General features: G+C 36.3%; 1 protein-coding gene across 1 annotated transcript in view; it reads left to right on the top strand.

Annotated features, from left to right (window-relative positions):
• The window catches only part of LOC134612181 (transmembrane channel-like protein 2-B), a 167218-nt gene that overhangs the window by 39505 nt on the left and 112698 nt on the right, over window positions 1–15015 (top strand). Inside the window, exons 9-11 of the mRNA XM_063456537.1 lie at window positions 6212–6354; window positions 6565–6709; window positions 10712–10900. Coding sequence (XP_063312607.1) covers window positions 6212–6354; window positions 6565–6709; window positions 10712–10900 — 477 coding nt within the window. The remainder of the gene's footprint in view (window positions 1–6211; window positions 6355–6564; window positions 6710–10711; window positions 10901–15015) is intronic.

Below are 15015 nucleotides of genomic sequence, written 5' to 3'. Positions count from 1 at the left end.
CTGTAATAGGCTGAAACCAGTCAGATGGCACTCTCAACCAATCACAGCTGCCTATTGCTGCTCAACAGTGGTGACTCTAGGAATAAGATATAGGGGGGGCACATAGCAAATAGGGGAGTTATCTACTATACACATTTCCATGCACACACATAATCACAAACATACACACATTATCACAGACATAAGAAAAAAAAAATTAAAAAAATAACTCAAAACTATTGTCTACCTTGGATTGAATATTATTTGAGTGGAAGGACAGCGGCAGGAATCTCCAGACACTATATAACCACTTCAATGAGATGAAGCAGTTACAGTACCAACAATGTCCATTTAAAATAGCCTAGAAAAACAGTTTTGGCTCCTGGGTCTAGCAATTAGGACCACTGATTTTAGCACAATAATAAATTATAACTTGGTGTTAGTCTATATAGTATTATAATTCATGATGTTTAAATAATCTTATCCATAATTTAGTTTTTTACTGATTTATTGCATCCTATTCGTAAACATATATTGCAAAATAATAATTTTGATTGCCGACATAAAATATAAATGCATGCTTAGCAACTGTAAGATAACTACTTACATTAGGTTACATAGGTACACAGATTTTTGTACTATCTACATCAACTGCATGTCAGATATCCTAATATTGAATTCTTTTGAGCTTTTTCTTACACAACGTTTTATCTATTTATTTTGTCTCAGACAGTGACATCTAGTGGGTTAAGTAGTTATAGCCTAAAATGTGAGACTTTTTCTTTTTTTAATGAAAACTAAATACTTGATAATGCCATTTTTTTTTAAAAAACCATATGGATATGTAAGAGTGGTAGTTATTTTAAAACATGTATTTTCAAGTGACAATAACTGTTAAAGGCCCCTATTTAATATGCTTTCCAAATGACTAAATACTGTTTGAAAAGCTTTCCAAATAATTTATCTACAAAAACGTCACAGTGACTTCTGCAAATAAATTATCTGGAAATATAAAACATTATCTCTAAAAAAGTGCCCGAAAAGTAAAAGCTGCTCAACACTAAAAGTGGAATACCCCTTACCCACAATAAAACACAAATACACAATAAAATAAGGTATAAAAGTTATACCAAACAAGTGGAGTGCTCTAAACAGTAGAGGGGTGTAACGGAACCGCTGGCACCCCGACCGGGTACCTTCCGTTGATGGATGCTCCTAGTGCTTCCCGAGGACTCCAAGCACTCCGCCAGACACCATAACCACTGTAGACTCCCACGAACCGCCGCAGCTTGGTTGGGGTCTCGAGTCTCCACCCACTCTGGACCCAAGACCAGGGACCAGCTTCCAGTGAGTCAACCTCTCCGAATTCCAGAGCGCAGGAACAGGACCAAGCTCTTAGCAGAGCTTAGTGATTATACCCTGGGGAGTATAGTGATTATAGCAATCCCCAGAGTGTAGTTCTCCAATCCCCCAAACATGAGCCGAAACTTCATGAAGGTACAAGATGATCTGAACTTTTAATGACCACACACTGGCTTTTATGCAAGTCCCCATGCAAGGGTACATCCAATCATTTACAGAAAAAACGTAAAACACACCCAGCACATACAACATACAATCCCCCCCCCCTCCCCCTCTGCATGTGATATAATTACTGCACACAATGGGTTAATGTAATTTATCACAGGCAGGAAAAATACACTTTTTATACATACACTGTAACTTTAGAAATATGCTTCATATTCACATAAAACATACATATTCAGAATCAGCATACTTTAAATATAAACATAACCATAAATCATTCAAATCCCTCCAGTACATAAAAAGTTAGGTGGAAGTCCTTTATGACCGACCGCCAGCACATTTTCCTGCCCAAAACAGTTCCATAGATTTGGGCTGTGCGGTCGGTCTATTTTACACAGAAAAATGACTAAGTCCCATTCGAATGCACGAACGGGGCCGTTCGAATATTCGAACGGGACTTAGTCTCTGCAGCTGAAAACTCAGTGCAGGAGAACGTAAGGGTCAGCGGTGTTCGGTGAAATGTGTAGCCGATTTCAGTTCCATGAATTTGGCTACACATACCACTGACCTCATTCGAATGAACAAAGATGGCCGCCGCCACATGTTCGTTTGCACAAACTGCGGCCACCCAGCTGTCGGCAATTAACCTGCAGTAACCTCGCAGCCTGGGAGGTGAATTGCCTGCACACTTCCACTTCTGGGTGGTCCGCCTGTGTGGTACTTGGTTCAGTAAGCCCCATTTACTGAACCAAGTGAAAAATAGCAATAAACAAAATATTTTAACCAAGTCTGGGGACACTGGGGCACCGTCTTAAAGGGACATTGTCACACAAAGTCTCAATATGTCCCCAGACGGTTCTTAAAGGGCCAGCATGGTCCAATACAAGTCCATAAGCCACAATGCAGTTCTTAAAGGGCCAGCAGCAGCACAATATAAATCCATTAGCCCAAATAATGTTTTTAAAGAGCCCAATCTCCCAGGGGCCATAGTCATGCGGAAGGAGGCTGGCAATGAGGCTCTTCCAACAGCCAGGGGAAAAGGGCAGCTTGTCACCTAACCATCCAGTGACAAAAGGCGTTTTGTCACAAGGGGTTTATTCACTCCTTTGATACAGTGACAGTCTTGAAAAACTTGAATGTACATATAAAAGGGAACAAGAAAACAAAAGATATAGTGCAGACAGTTTTCCAAAATAGACAATTGATGGTAAAAAATGACTGAAACCACTCACATGGACAGGAGCCTATGCAATATTGGCTCCGTAAAAGGATCCTATATGCTCTTTGGGCAGCAAAACACCCCTTTATCCCAGGCAGTATCCCTCCAGGAATATACAATGAGAAAGAAAGCAGAAAAGCAACTGTGTAGAATAGCACATACTATATTAGTATTGAAAATTTAAATAGTTGCGCTCACCTTCTCCAGAGCCCTAAAATCCCGGCTCTGAGGTTGATAAACAATGTGCTACTTTTAGGGGGAATAGCAATCTCCCCAATGGAGTTCCTGACGACTAGAAAGGACTTTGAACTAAAGTATAAAATAGTAATGTATAAATTTATTAACAGTGCAGTAAAAACAAAATAAATACGTACTAGAAAGTAAAAAATACAATTAAAGTCCAATAAAAAGTCCAGAATAATCAGCTAAACGCGTTTCACTCTATGAGCTTCCTCAGTAGCTGTATGGTAGCCTCAGGAATCCTTCTTCTTTTTAAATGTTTGAAAGTCCTTGTAGGTCCTCCTCTTGAAGTCACATGATGTGTGATTAATCAATAATCCAAACAGGTTTCATCCTACATTATATGCTGGGAAAAAAACATCTGTGGTGGAAAAGTTCTCATTTGCTGACAAAATTGTCAATCATCAGTAATGTTTATTTACATCATGTTTATTGGTGGTAACATAATTTGAATGTCCAATAGTATGAATGGTTGGCAGAAGTGGCATCACTATATAAGTTTAGAGCACTCCACTTGTTTGGTATAGCTTTTATACCTTATTTTATTGTGTAAATTATCTGGAAAGTTTTTTTTTTTTTTAGCTTTATTGAATCATTTGGAAAGTTTATTAAATTGAGTTGTTGGATAAACTTTTAAAACTGATGTAATATTTTTGGATGTACTTTTTACTAAGAAGAAAATTATTACTATTTTGTAATACTGCTATATTTTTGATATATCAATATAGTTGTTTTATGTATGATATATTTTTGATAATTTAACATTTTGAAAAAAATATTCTGTAGTTTTTTCCAAAAATATTAAATCATCCACCTAAGGACTCAATTTAATAAGCGTTCCAAATGATTCAATACAGCTAGAACAAACTTCAAATAATCCACCAATATTATTGTGACAGATCACCCTATGACTATGACCCCTGTGTTAAAAATACTGTTTGTGAAGCAGTACTTCGAACTCCTAAAGCTGCACTTCGAACACGTGGCAGCGGCCATCTTAAGCTGCGAGTACAATGAGCGGTGTTTGGTTTCGAGTTCATGGAACTCAAATCGGACACTCGATGGCACGATCACCGCTAACTATTTACCTTCCATGGATGTTCGGCTATTCGAAAAGGAGTCGAACAGCGTTCGGTAAGAACAAACTCCCAAAGGAGAGACATAGACTAAGTGCCATACGAACTACATTGTTTTTTTTTTAATTACACTTTGATTTCCCGAATTAGACCGACCGCACAGCCTTATTCTCTGGAACTGTTTTGGGCATGGGACCATGCGTGCATGCGACCATGCATGCATGCGACCATGCGTGCATGCGGTCGGTCATAATGTGACTTTCATAAAATTCTGATATGGGTGGTTTTTGGATATGTTGGTCACCCAGATCAGGGCTATCAGGGGATGCAATTTGGGGGATTTTATGTGTTTTGGGGTACTTTTGGGGTTTTATAAAAATGTATGTTTTTTTATGCCTGGAGATAATTGAGTTAATACAGTATCTGACTCAATTATCTCCCAGGCAGAGGGGAGGGATTGTATGTTTGTTACGGGAGTGTCATGCATTTAAACACTGTTATGATTGGTCTGTGACTTTGTGTTGTAATCCCCAACAAGATCCACGTGAGCGTACCCCTTGCATGAGGATTGTTATATAAGGCCAAGTGTGGCACCATTAAAATCAGTTCCTGTTTCCACAACACAGAGCCTCGTCTCGTGCTTGTAGGGGAATTATATACTGCCTGCTCTTGGGATTGTTATTTGAATTGCTATAATCACTAGCTCTTTTAAGAGCTGTTCCTGCTCTGCTCTACAGCATCCCTCTCACTAGGGGGAAAAGAACATCTCTGGCGGCGAAACCCTTTTTCTCATCAGGGAGGCCGCCACAATTTAATTGAGGATGAAGCTTGTTGTTTCTTCCATTGCCTGAGTGTGATAAATCCCATTATCCATTATGGTTTAATTTATGCTCAAGCATTTCAAAACAGAATGTCTTAATCCTATCTCCTATCTCTCTCTATACATGAAGTAACCCATCTCTCTCTCTCTCTTTCTCTCTCATTTTCTTCAAAATCTTCTTATAACACACCTCTTAACAAATGCCTTCCTTGACCTTCCATATTTAAGCCTTTTCTGCGCCTCAGCAGTAATTCCTCTAACCAGCCACTCATAGGGGCTTCTTATTCCTCCCTTTGATCTCTGCTCCCTACCTCTTTACTCATCACACTAACACCTTCTTGAGCTTCCCCAAATGACAATATTAATTTAGTCTGATTCCATCTGATTCTAATGTTTAATGATCTTGTTTATAACCTTTAGCATTCTAAACAAGTGCATGAAGTGTTATTTCTGGACATCAAAAATACAATACATTATTATTATGTGTTTTTAAGTAACTGTAAGCTTGTGTTTTACGCTGCAGGCATTCCACTTGGGAAGCTTAAACTGTGGTTTAGAGGTCACCAAATATTATTAGCACAATGCCAAATACTACATCCCAGGCTTTCCTAACCATTCTAATATACTTTGCAAGAGGGCAAAATAAACATGTGCACTTTTTTTTTTTTAAATAGCCAAACTCAATCGTTATGAAGGACACAATGCACTGAGAAAGTGTCGTAGATCAAAATTGTCTGTCATTTAACATACCCTTCAGTAAATGCCAGTAGCACTGTGATGCACTAGCATCCATTTAGTGTTTCTGATCTTTTGCTTCATTTATCCCTTTATACTTCCCACTGATTTGTGGGCATCAGTGGTTGAGGTCTATATAATAGGAAAGGTTGATGGTTTTGTTTTTATTTTGGTACTATAGTAACATACCTTTTACCCATTTTTGTTATTTTTGGTTAAATATAGACCAGAGTGAAAAGGTATCTATGCTTCGCCCTTTGGACATTTTGTTTGTCCTTTTGTAGAGTCTACCTGTACTAAGAACTTGCTGCTTTGAAATGTCAATGGGTTAAATAATATAATATATAATTAAATAATTGAATATCTACAGTTGTTCTTCTGTAAGGTATTTCCATTTCCCTCAAATATTATGTTGGAAGACATTATATGGTTTTATATTAAAATAAATCTGGTACTTAGAAGAAACCGTTTTTAAGAATGTTAAATATTCAGCAATAATTCCATAAGATAACACATCATTTGTGTTTTTCCTAAAAAAAAAAAAAAAAAAGGGTTATCCTACCCACTGTACTAAATTAAACCCATTCTTAATTGCTTTTTACTTTTTGCTCTTAGGGAATGTTAAAATATTCACCTCTTTTTTATGGATATTACAATAATCAGAGAACCATTGGATTTCTACAATACAGGCTTCCACTGGCATATTTTCTTGCTGGTGCTGGTGTTTTTGGATACAGTCTAATAGTTATCATACGAGTGTAAGTATGTAGCCTACTTTATTGTGTGTGTGTGTGTGTGTGTGTGTGTGTTTTAAATATGCAGTCCTATAAGAAAAAGTAAAGACTTGATTTGATGTAATTTATGGCATGTAGATATATGATATATAAATAAACAATACACAATTAAAATTTTAACATGTAATGTATCCAATTGTGTATATTTTCCTTTTCTTTATGTCTCTGATGTAGAATGGCAAAGAATATAAATGAAACTACAGGTGACGGGGATGACAATTACATATTCAGCTGGAAAATGTTTACAAGTTGGGATTATCTAATAGGCAACCCAGAAACAGCAGATAACAAATTTGCTTCAATAACAACTATATTCAAGGTAAAAACAAATAGTTAGAAAGGTATGTTGAACAGCAACTTTGATTTGAACAAAGTATAACATAACATAAAAAATGATAAATTATTTTTTTATAAACAAAAGTCTTGACATACTAACTGGAGACCAGCGTAAATAACTTTGTGAATTAGACATTGTCAATGTAAGTTACAGACTAATTAGAAGAGGCACTTGCAGATCAACACATTTCGTAAGTAACCCCTTGCAGCAGATATTTTTCTAAGATGTAAATGCAGAGTTTGCATAATGTCGGCAAAAACATGTCATAAGTGGCAAGTTACTAATGCAAAAAGCAATATTTATTCACTGTTTGCAGCCATAATGCCTGTAAAATCGCAAAGACAATTTATTTTGAATCATGGATTAGTGACTAAGCCCATGACCATCTCCTGTCCGTTGTTCCCTTCCTATGGAATAGCCTGCCTACCACCATCAGACTCTCCTCTAGTCTTGCATCTTTTAAGAAGTGCCTTAAAACCCATCTCTTTAGGAAAGCTTATGGCCTCCCAGAGTAACCTCTACCTTACATACCTGTCTCTTGCTCTCTCCTAAAGGGCAGCACTCTACTCTCTCCTCCAGCTCTGCCTCACTCCCACCTTACTTGATTGTGAATTCCTGTCCTATTATGTTTTACACTCCACCTCGTATAGAATGTAAGCTTGTTTGAGCAGGGTTCTCTTCAACCTATCGTTCCTGTAAGTTTTCTTGTAATTGTCCTATTTATAGTTAAATCCCTCCTTTCATAATATTGTAAAGCGCTACGGAATGTGTTGGCGCTATATAAATGGTAATAATAATAATAATCCTTTATGTTGTAATGTATTACGTTTTGGCTGCTAGACTGCTTTATTTAAAGGACCACTCCACACCTACAAAGCTCTTCAGCTTTCTAAAGTGCTTTATGGATGATGAGTATCCCAATATAATGCCAGTTCATAAAAGTTAGTTTTACAAATAATTAATGAAAAGTCCCCAGGGTGTCAATAAAAAAGCTCCCCTGATCTAATGGAAGTAACGGGCATGCTCTATTTGAGCATGCCTGCCTCTCCCTGCATACAACCTTCTGAGATCAGAATGCTGTAAGTGCACACACAAGCCGATGTGTGCATACTGCAGGCACATACATGTGCACACAGGAAGAGCTTCAGAGGCTTCTCAATAAGACTTTTTTGCTGTGAGGAGATTGAAATAAGTGTAGTCTTTGCAAGCTATTTTAAGATACTCCCCCAATGAATTATATTAATTGGGGTGTATCTAATAAACAGTCATTTCTACTTTCTTCACGATTTGAGTACTGAAGTGTTCCCTTAGTGAAATAAACATGGATGTTATACCTACTACTGAGTGATATTCATCACATCACTGGGTTTGTAGTGCTGGAACACTTTTTCTTATCATCATTCAGTTACATTGGATAGTAATTCAGTCATGAAAATAAATTGCAGTTTATTTTTCTTATTTTCTTACTCATGAGTATCGCACAATAAAGAATACAAACTACATAGTTAAGAATTTAGATTCTTTTATTATAATCATTCAATATATTGCATACATCTGTAGGACCTAATTCAATACTTTCCAGTGTAGACAATTCTTCAGAGAATATAAATTAAAATTAAAAAAAGGAATGTTTGAACGTCCTTAATAGATTATCGAATAAAATAAAAAGTTGTCAAATAATCACATATTGGTGCCTTTCCTAATTATAAATTATGTTCCATATGACATTTGTTGCTGCACTGAAAAATCTGTAAATTCAGATTGATTATGTATGATCATTTTAACCCCTTAACGCCGTTACGACGTACCATGCCGTCCTGCATTAAATGGGCTTTAAAGCCGTTGCGATGGCATGGTACGTCGTAACGGCTTGCAGCCCCAGTAGGTGAGGTGTACTCACCTCCGCCGCGATCCTCTTCTGGGGGGCTGCCTGAGAGCCCAGGCAGCCCCCCTCTGGCAAATGAGGCCCCCGGGGGCCATGTGATCGCTCTCAAAGAGCGATCACATGGCCCCCTATAGCTGGCTATGGATCTGCCAGCAGGGGGACTGTCTAAAATATCAGACAGTCCCCCTGCTGGTAGGAAGAAAAAAAAAAAAAAAAAAAACATGTTTAAAAATAAATTAAATATATTTTTATATATATATAATATGTATATATATATTATATATATATATAATATATATATACATATATATATATATATATATGTAACGTCATACAAAGTGTATTTTAATATTAATATAAGTATATATATTAATATTAAAATACACTTAGAATGACGTTACATATATATAATATGTATATATATTATATATATAATAGATGTACATATATTATATATAAATACGGATAATTAAAATAATAAATAAATAAAATAATAAAATAAATAAATAAAATATTGAAACAAAATTTAATATAAATTATATAGGGTCAAGAAATAATTTTTTCCTAGTTTGTTGCAAAATTGGAAGCACTTCAGACTGGGTTTTTTGCCTTCTTTTGGATCAACAGCAAAAGCATATGTGAGGAAGGCTGAACTTGATGGACGCAAGTCTCTTTTCAGCTATGTAACTATGTAACTATGTAACTATGTAACTATATTGCATATGTAATTTCATTCTAACTGTATTTTGTTATTAATATATATATCGGTAACAAAATACACTTATAATGACATTCCATATATATCTATCTATATATATAAAATACAAATAACCTAAAATATATATATATAGATAAATACATATAATTACATAAAAGATTACATTAGTATACACGTAGAATTTAAATACCTATAAATGCATATATATTAAAATTCTACGTGTATATTTAAATCATCTTTTAACGTAATTATGTGATTTGATTAATTACAATTTGATTGACATGACTGACAACACAGGGAGAAAGTGCAGAGAATTTAATTCGCAAGCACTATATTTGACCCTGTAACTCTCCAAGACACCATAAAACCTGTACACAGGGGGTACTGTTTTACTCGGGAGACTTTGCTGAACTCAAATATTAGTGTTTCAAACTGGTAAATTGTATTACAACGATGATATTTTAAGTAAAAGTGACGTTTTTCGCATTTTTTACAAGCGAACAGCACTTTTATGGTCTATATTATTGTTGTAATATGTTTTACGGTTTTAAAACACTAATATTTGTGTTTAGTGAAGTCTCCCGAGAATAACAGTACCCCCCATGTACAGGTTTTATGGTGTTTTGGAAAGTTAGAGAGTCACATATAAGGCTTTTCATTTTTTTCACATTGAAATTTGCCAGATTGGTTATGTTGCCTTTGAGAGCGTATGGTAGCCCAGGAATGAGAATTACCCCCATGATGGCATACCATTTGCAAAAGTAGACAACCCTAGGTATTGCAAGTGGGGTATGTCCAGTCTTTCTTAGTAGCCACTTAGTCACAAACACTGGCCGAATATTAGTTTTTTGCTTTTTTCACACAAAAACAAATATGAACGCTAACTTTGGCCAGTGTTTGTGACTATGTGGCTACCACACCGTCTCAAAGGTAACATTACTAATCTGGAAAATTTCAATTTGAAAATTGAACGTTCTATATTTGACCCTGTAACTTTCCAAAACAACATAAAACCTGTTAATGGGGGGTACTGTTGTACTCGTGAGACATCGCTGATTACAAATATGTGCAACGTGTTATGACATTCACAGTTAAAATGTCAGACGGAAATGCAAATTTAAAAAAAAATCTTATTTTCTCAGTTTTTTAAATTTTATTCATAATAAATTATGTTCCATATATGAATAGTTAATGATAGATTAAAGCCCTGTTTCTCCTGAATAAAATAAGTGTGGGTGCATATAATTTGAAAGAGGGGAACTACGGGTGAACAGACATATAGCGCAAATTCCAGTTTTTGTTTACGTTTTGTTTTGATCAGAACGTGCACTATTGACTCCGTCCTGAATGGGGTTAATCCCTATTTATGTTTTCACAACAGGAATCAATTGTGGATGAGCAGGAAAATACAAAAGAAGAAAATATTCACCTAAGACGTTTCCTAATAATTGTGGCCAATATTTTGATTACAATGTGTCTGGGAGGAAGTGGCTATCTGATTTACTTTGTTATGAAGAGATCACAAGAATTTAAGAAGCTGGAAACTACAACTTGGTATCAGAACAATGAGGTTTGATTCATTAAATGACTTTTGCTTTAGGTGTGGCTAGGCAGTTTATAAAGTTGGTTCTAAACAATAATGTTAGGTATGACAAGCAATTAGAAAAGGGAAAGAGTGGTGGTAATATGGCGCTACAGTGTGCTGCTAAAACCACAGTGAAATCAACCATACAATTTCACAAAAAAGCATAGAGCAGAAAAAAGAATAAAAAGTGGAAAGCGTACTAGAAAATCAAAAGTGTGTACTAGAATATTTATACACAAATTGAAAATAAATAAATGCATATACCATAGAGCATGCTATAAAGGAGATCTTTATCCAGATGCCTCTGAAAATAATAAAACTCATATAGGGCAATATCGTACTGGTAAATATCCCAATTTCAAATATGTATATACAAATGGTTAAATATCCTACTCACATTTTAATGAGCCTGCATTCAAACTGGCTCAAGTATATAGGCATGAGTAGGATATATTGATCAAATCCTTCAATTGATGTGTTCCTCCCCGATATATTTGGGTATTGAAGAGCAAAAAAATTTATATTAGGAAAAAGATCCAAACATTTATTACAAACAAAAATAGTAAATTCTTACATCCGAGAAGTGTGAAATCAGCACAATCAGCACAACGCGTTTCGGCTGGACGCCTTCATCAGGTGAATACAAAACATATTTCACTTGCCCCCTCTTTTAAACCCCACATTCGCGGCAAAAATTAATTAAACCCCGCCCACATTCATTGCGTCGCGTCACTTCCGATTTCGGTTGTTCCATCTTTATTTCTCTTCCGACTTCGTGTTACACCAGGAAGTGTCCCACTTGATTAGGGTGGTCTCTCCTTCACATTATTCATTTAATCAATGTTCTTTAATCATAACAATGAACAATGTCATCTATCTCCTTTCATGCAGTTGTTTATTACAATATGTTGGTAGAGCCACCAGACCACTGAAAATAAGAATAGGAGAGCATATTAGAAACATTAAAAATAAAATATTGAACTACTCCATATCTGCACATTTTGCACAAAAACATAATGGAGATCCTAAACACCTTCATTTTATTGGCATCCAAAGGGTTAAAAAACCATGGAGGGGGGGTGATTTTATTACGATTTTTAATAAAACAGAGATGAGGTGGATCTTTGAGCTAGACACCTTATACCCTCTTGGAATGAACATTGATTTTGAGATTTTTAATTATATTTAATTGTGCTTTAGCCTTCTAATAATGGTGGAGGGTATGCACATATTTTAACAATATATATATATATATATATATATATATATATATATATACATTGTAGTAGCTTGCACTCCAAGAAGACTTTTGTAGTGCCCGGTGCTGGTTGTGGCAAAGGTAGATATGGGTGTGGCAAAGGTATATATGTTTTTATAAATACCATTAATATTGTGATCTGTGTTTATATTTTATTGATAACACTGATATTTTATATGTATTTCTTTTTATGTTTCACTTGCCCACCTATATATCACATATTTACCACTTCGAAAATGGCCGCCGGAATACTTCCGGTATTATAATTGAAGGACATTGATAAAATGAATAATGTGAAGAAGAGACCACCTTAATCAAGTGGGACACTTCCTGGCGTAACAAGAAGACGGAAGAGAAATAAAGACGGAACAACCGAAACCGGAAGTGACGCGACGCAATGAATGTGGGCGGGGTTTAATGAATTTTTGCTGTGAATGTGGGGTTTAAAAGAGGGGGCAAGTAAAATATGTTTTGTATGACCTGATGAAGGCATCCAGCCGAAACGCGTTGTGCGGATTGTGCTGATTTCACACTTCTTGAATGTAAGAATTTACTATTTTTGTTTGTAATAAATGTTTGGATCTTTTTCCTAATATCTAATATCTATTTTTTTTTTGCTCTTCAATACCCAAATATATCGGGGAGGAATACATCAATTGAAGGATTTGATCTATATATCCTACTCATGCCTACATACTTGAGCCAGTCTGAATGCAGGCTCATTAAAATGTGAGTAGGATATTTAACCATTTGTATTTACATATTTGAAATTGGGATATTTACCAGTACGATATTGTCCTATATGAGTTTTATTCTTTTCAGAGGCATCTGGATAAAGATCTCCTTTATAGCATGTTCTATGGTATATGTGACGAAGTGCCCTTCGCCACTTGGGCCTGGAGAGGACTCTTGCCCTGTGACTATGGACCCTGGGAGATTTGGCCCGTTCAATTCAGTATGATAGGAGTTATGTATTTTTGTATCCTTTTGTGTTTTACAGGTAACATGTGCTCAATGGAGTCTGCCTCTATCCCTGGATATAAATGGATTATTTTCCCCATTGTCTCCAGGATAGAGGGCTCTGTAAAACCGGTTTGGGCCAGATAGCCATGCTGCCAGCCAGGTCCCAAAAGATACTTTACTAACTTCTGAACCCCTGGTCTGATTCATGCCATTTTTTGATATGTTGTTCCACTGAATGGATTGATTGTGAATATATAATAATAAATAATAATATTTTTATGTGAATGTGATGTATATTTTAGAAGTTATGAATATGCTGTAAAAAGTATATTTTTCCTGCCTGTGATAAATTACATTAACTCATTGTGTTCAGTAATTATATCACAGGCAGAGGGGAGGATTTTATGTGTTTGTGCTGGGTGTGCCTTTTGTTTTGCTGTACGGGATTGGTTACATGTTGTCCCTCCCTGTGGGATGTCCCCTTGCATAGGGACTTGCATACAAGTCTGTGTGTGTTAATTAAAGTCAGATCATCTTGAACCTTTCTTGAAGCCTTGGCTCATGCTTGGGGGATGGGATAACTACACTCTGGGGATTGCTATAATCACATACTCCCCAGAGTCAGCTCTTGCAAGAGCTTGATTTGTTCCTGCTACGCTCTCTGAATTTAGGAGAGGGTCACCCACTGAGAGCTGGATCCTGGTCGTGGATCCAGGGTGGGTGGAGACGGCGAGACCCTGGCGCAGCTGTATCGGTGGAAGTAAGGTCTGCAGTGCTGATGGTGTCGATTGGAGTGCTTGGAGTCCTCAGCGAGCACTAGGAGCATCGATTGGCGGAGGTACTCAGTCGGAGTGCCAGCGTTCCGTCACAGTATATGCATTTATTTATTTTCAATTTGTGTATAAACATTCTAGTACACACTTTTGGTTTTCTAGTGCGCTATCCACTTTATATTCTATTTTCTGCTCTATGACAAGCAATTAGCTTGTTTCCTCTGTAATATGTTAAATATTAGAATGAATATGCTATATTTAATAAAAGCATAAAAATATAAATCAGAAAAAATACATGCTAATTATCACTAGCATTTGCCTAACTTGCCATTTGCAGTGTATATTTATCCTGGTGAATGTGCTAGTTTCGTGTGACACTGGGGAAATCACATAACATAAATGATCAATTATAGCCTCAAACAGCAAAGCATTGTTATTGCTTTTGTCCATAGTACTAGAACTAAAATAACAATCACAATAATAATTACAAATGTGCATGTATACATTTGATACATTGGGTGGGAGATTTAAAAAAACTAAATAATATTTCTGGTCCCCTGGACCCAGTGATTGACTGGGTGTAAACCTAGTGCATCAGTTTCCTCTCTCCCTTTACCTCTGTGTAGTCTGGCAGGGAAAAATAACCCTAAGTTCTGGAAAATGACCTCTGCTCATTTCTCCACCACAATAGGGATGGGGTAAAGAGAATAAAACAGGTTATGGGTGTCACTTTAAGAATTGCTATCATCTACCATGCCCCCGGTCATCCTAAGCTATTCATTGAGCACTTTTTATTCCTGGCTTCCCCACATCCTCTCATCTAGCACTCCTTCCCTTATATCCCAATCAACAACTCCAATTGCACTGATGCCTCTCGTCTGCTCTCTGTAACCTCCTCCTTTGGACCTATGCAATGGTCCAATTTAGCAACCCATACAGCGGGAAACACTCTTGAATTTGCCTTCACCAATCTCTGTACAGCCTCTAATTTCTCCAATATTCCTTTTCCTCTATCTGACCACCATCTGCTGACTTTTGACATCAGCATACCTAAAACCCAATTGACACCACCATCAGAACATCAATCTTACAGAAATCGCCTGACC

Source organism: Pelobates fuscus, chromosome 5 (assembly GCF_036172605.1).
Source record: "Pelobates fuscus isolate aPelFus1 chromosome 5, aPelFus1.pri, whole genome shotgun sequence".
Classification (NCBI taxonomy): domain Eukaryota; kingdom Metazoa; phylum Chordata; class Amphibia; order Anura; family Pelobatidae; genus Pelobates; species Pelobates fuscus.
Note: the sequence above shows the minus strand (reverse complement) of the source record. Positions and strands in the feature narration are given on the sequence as shown.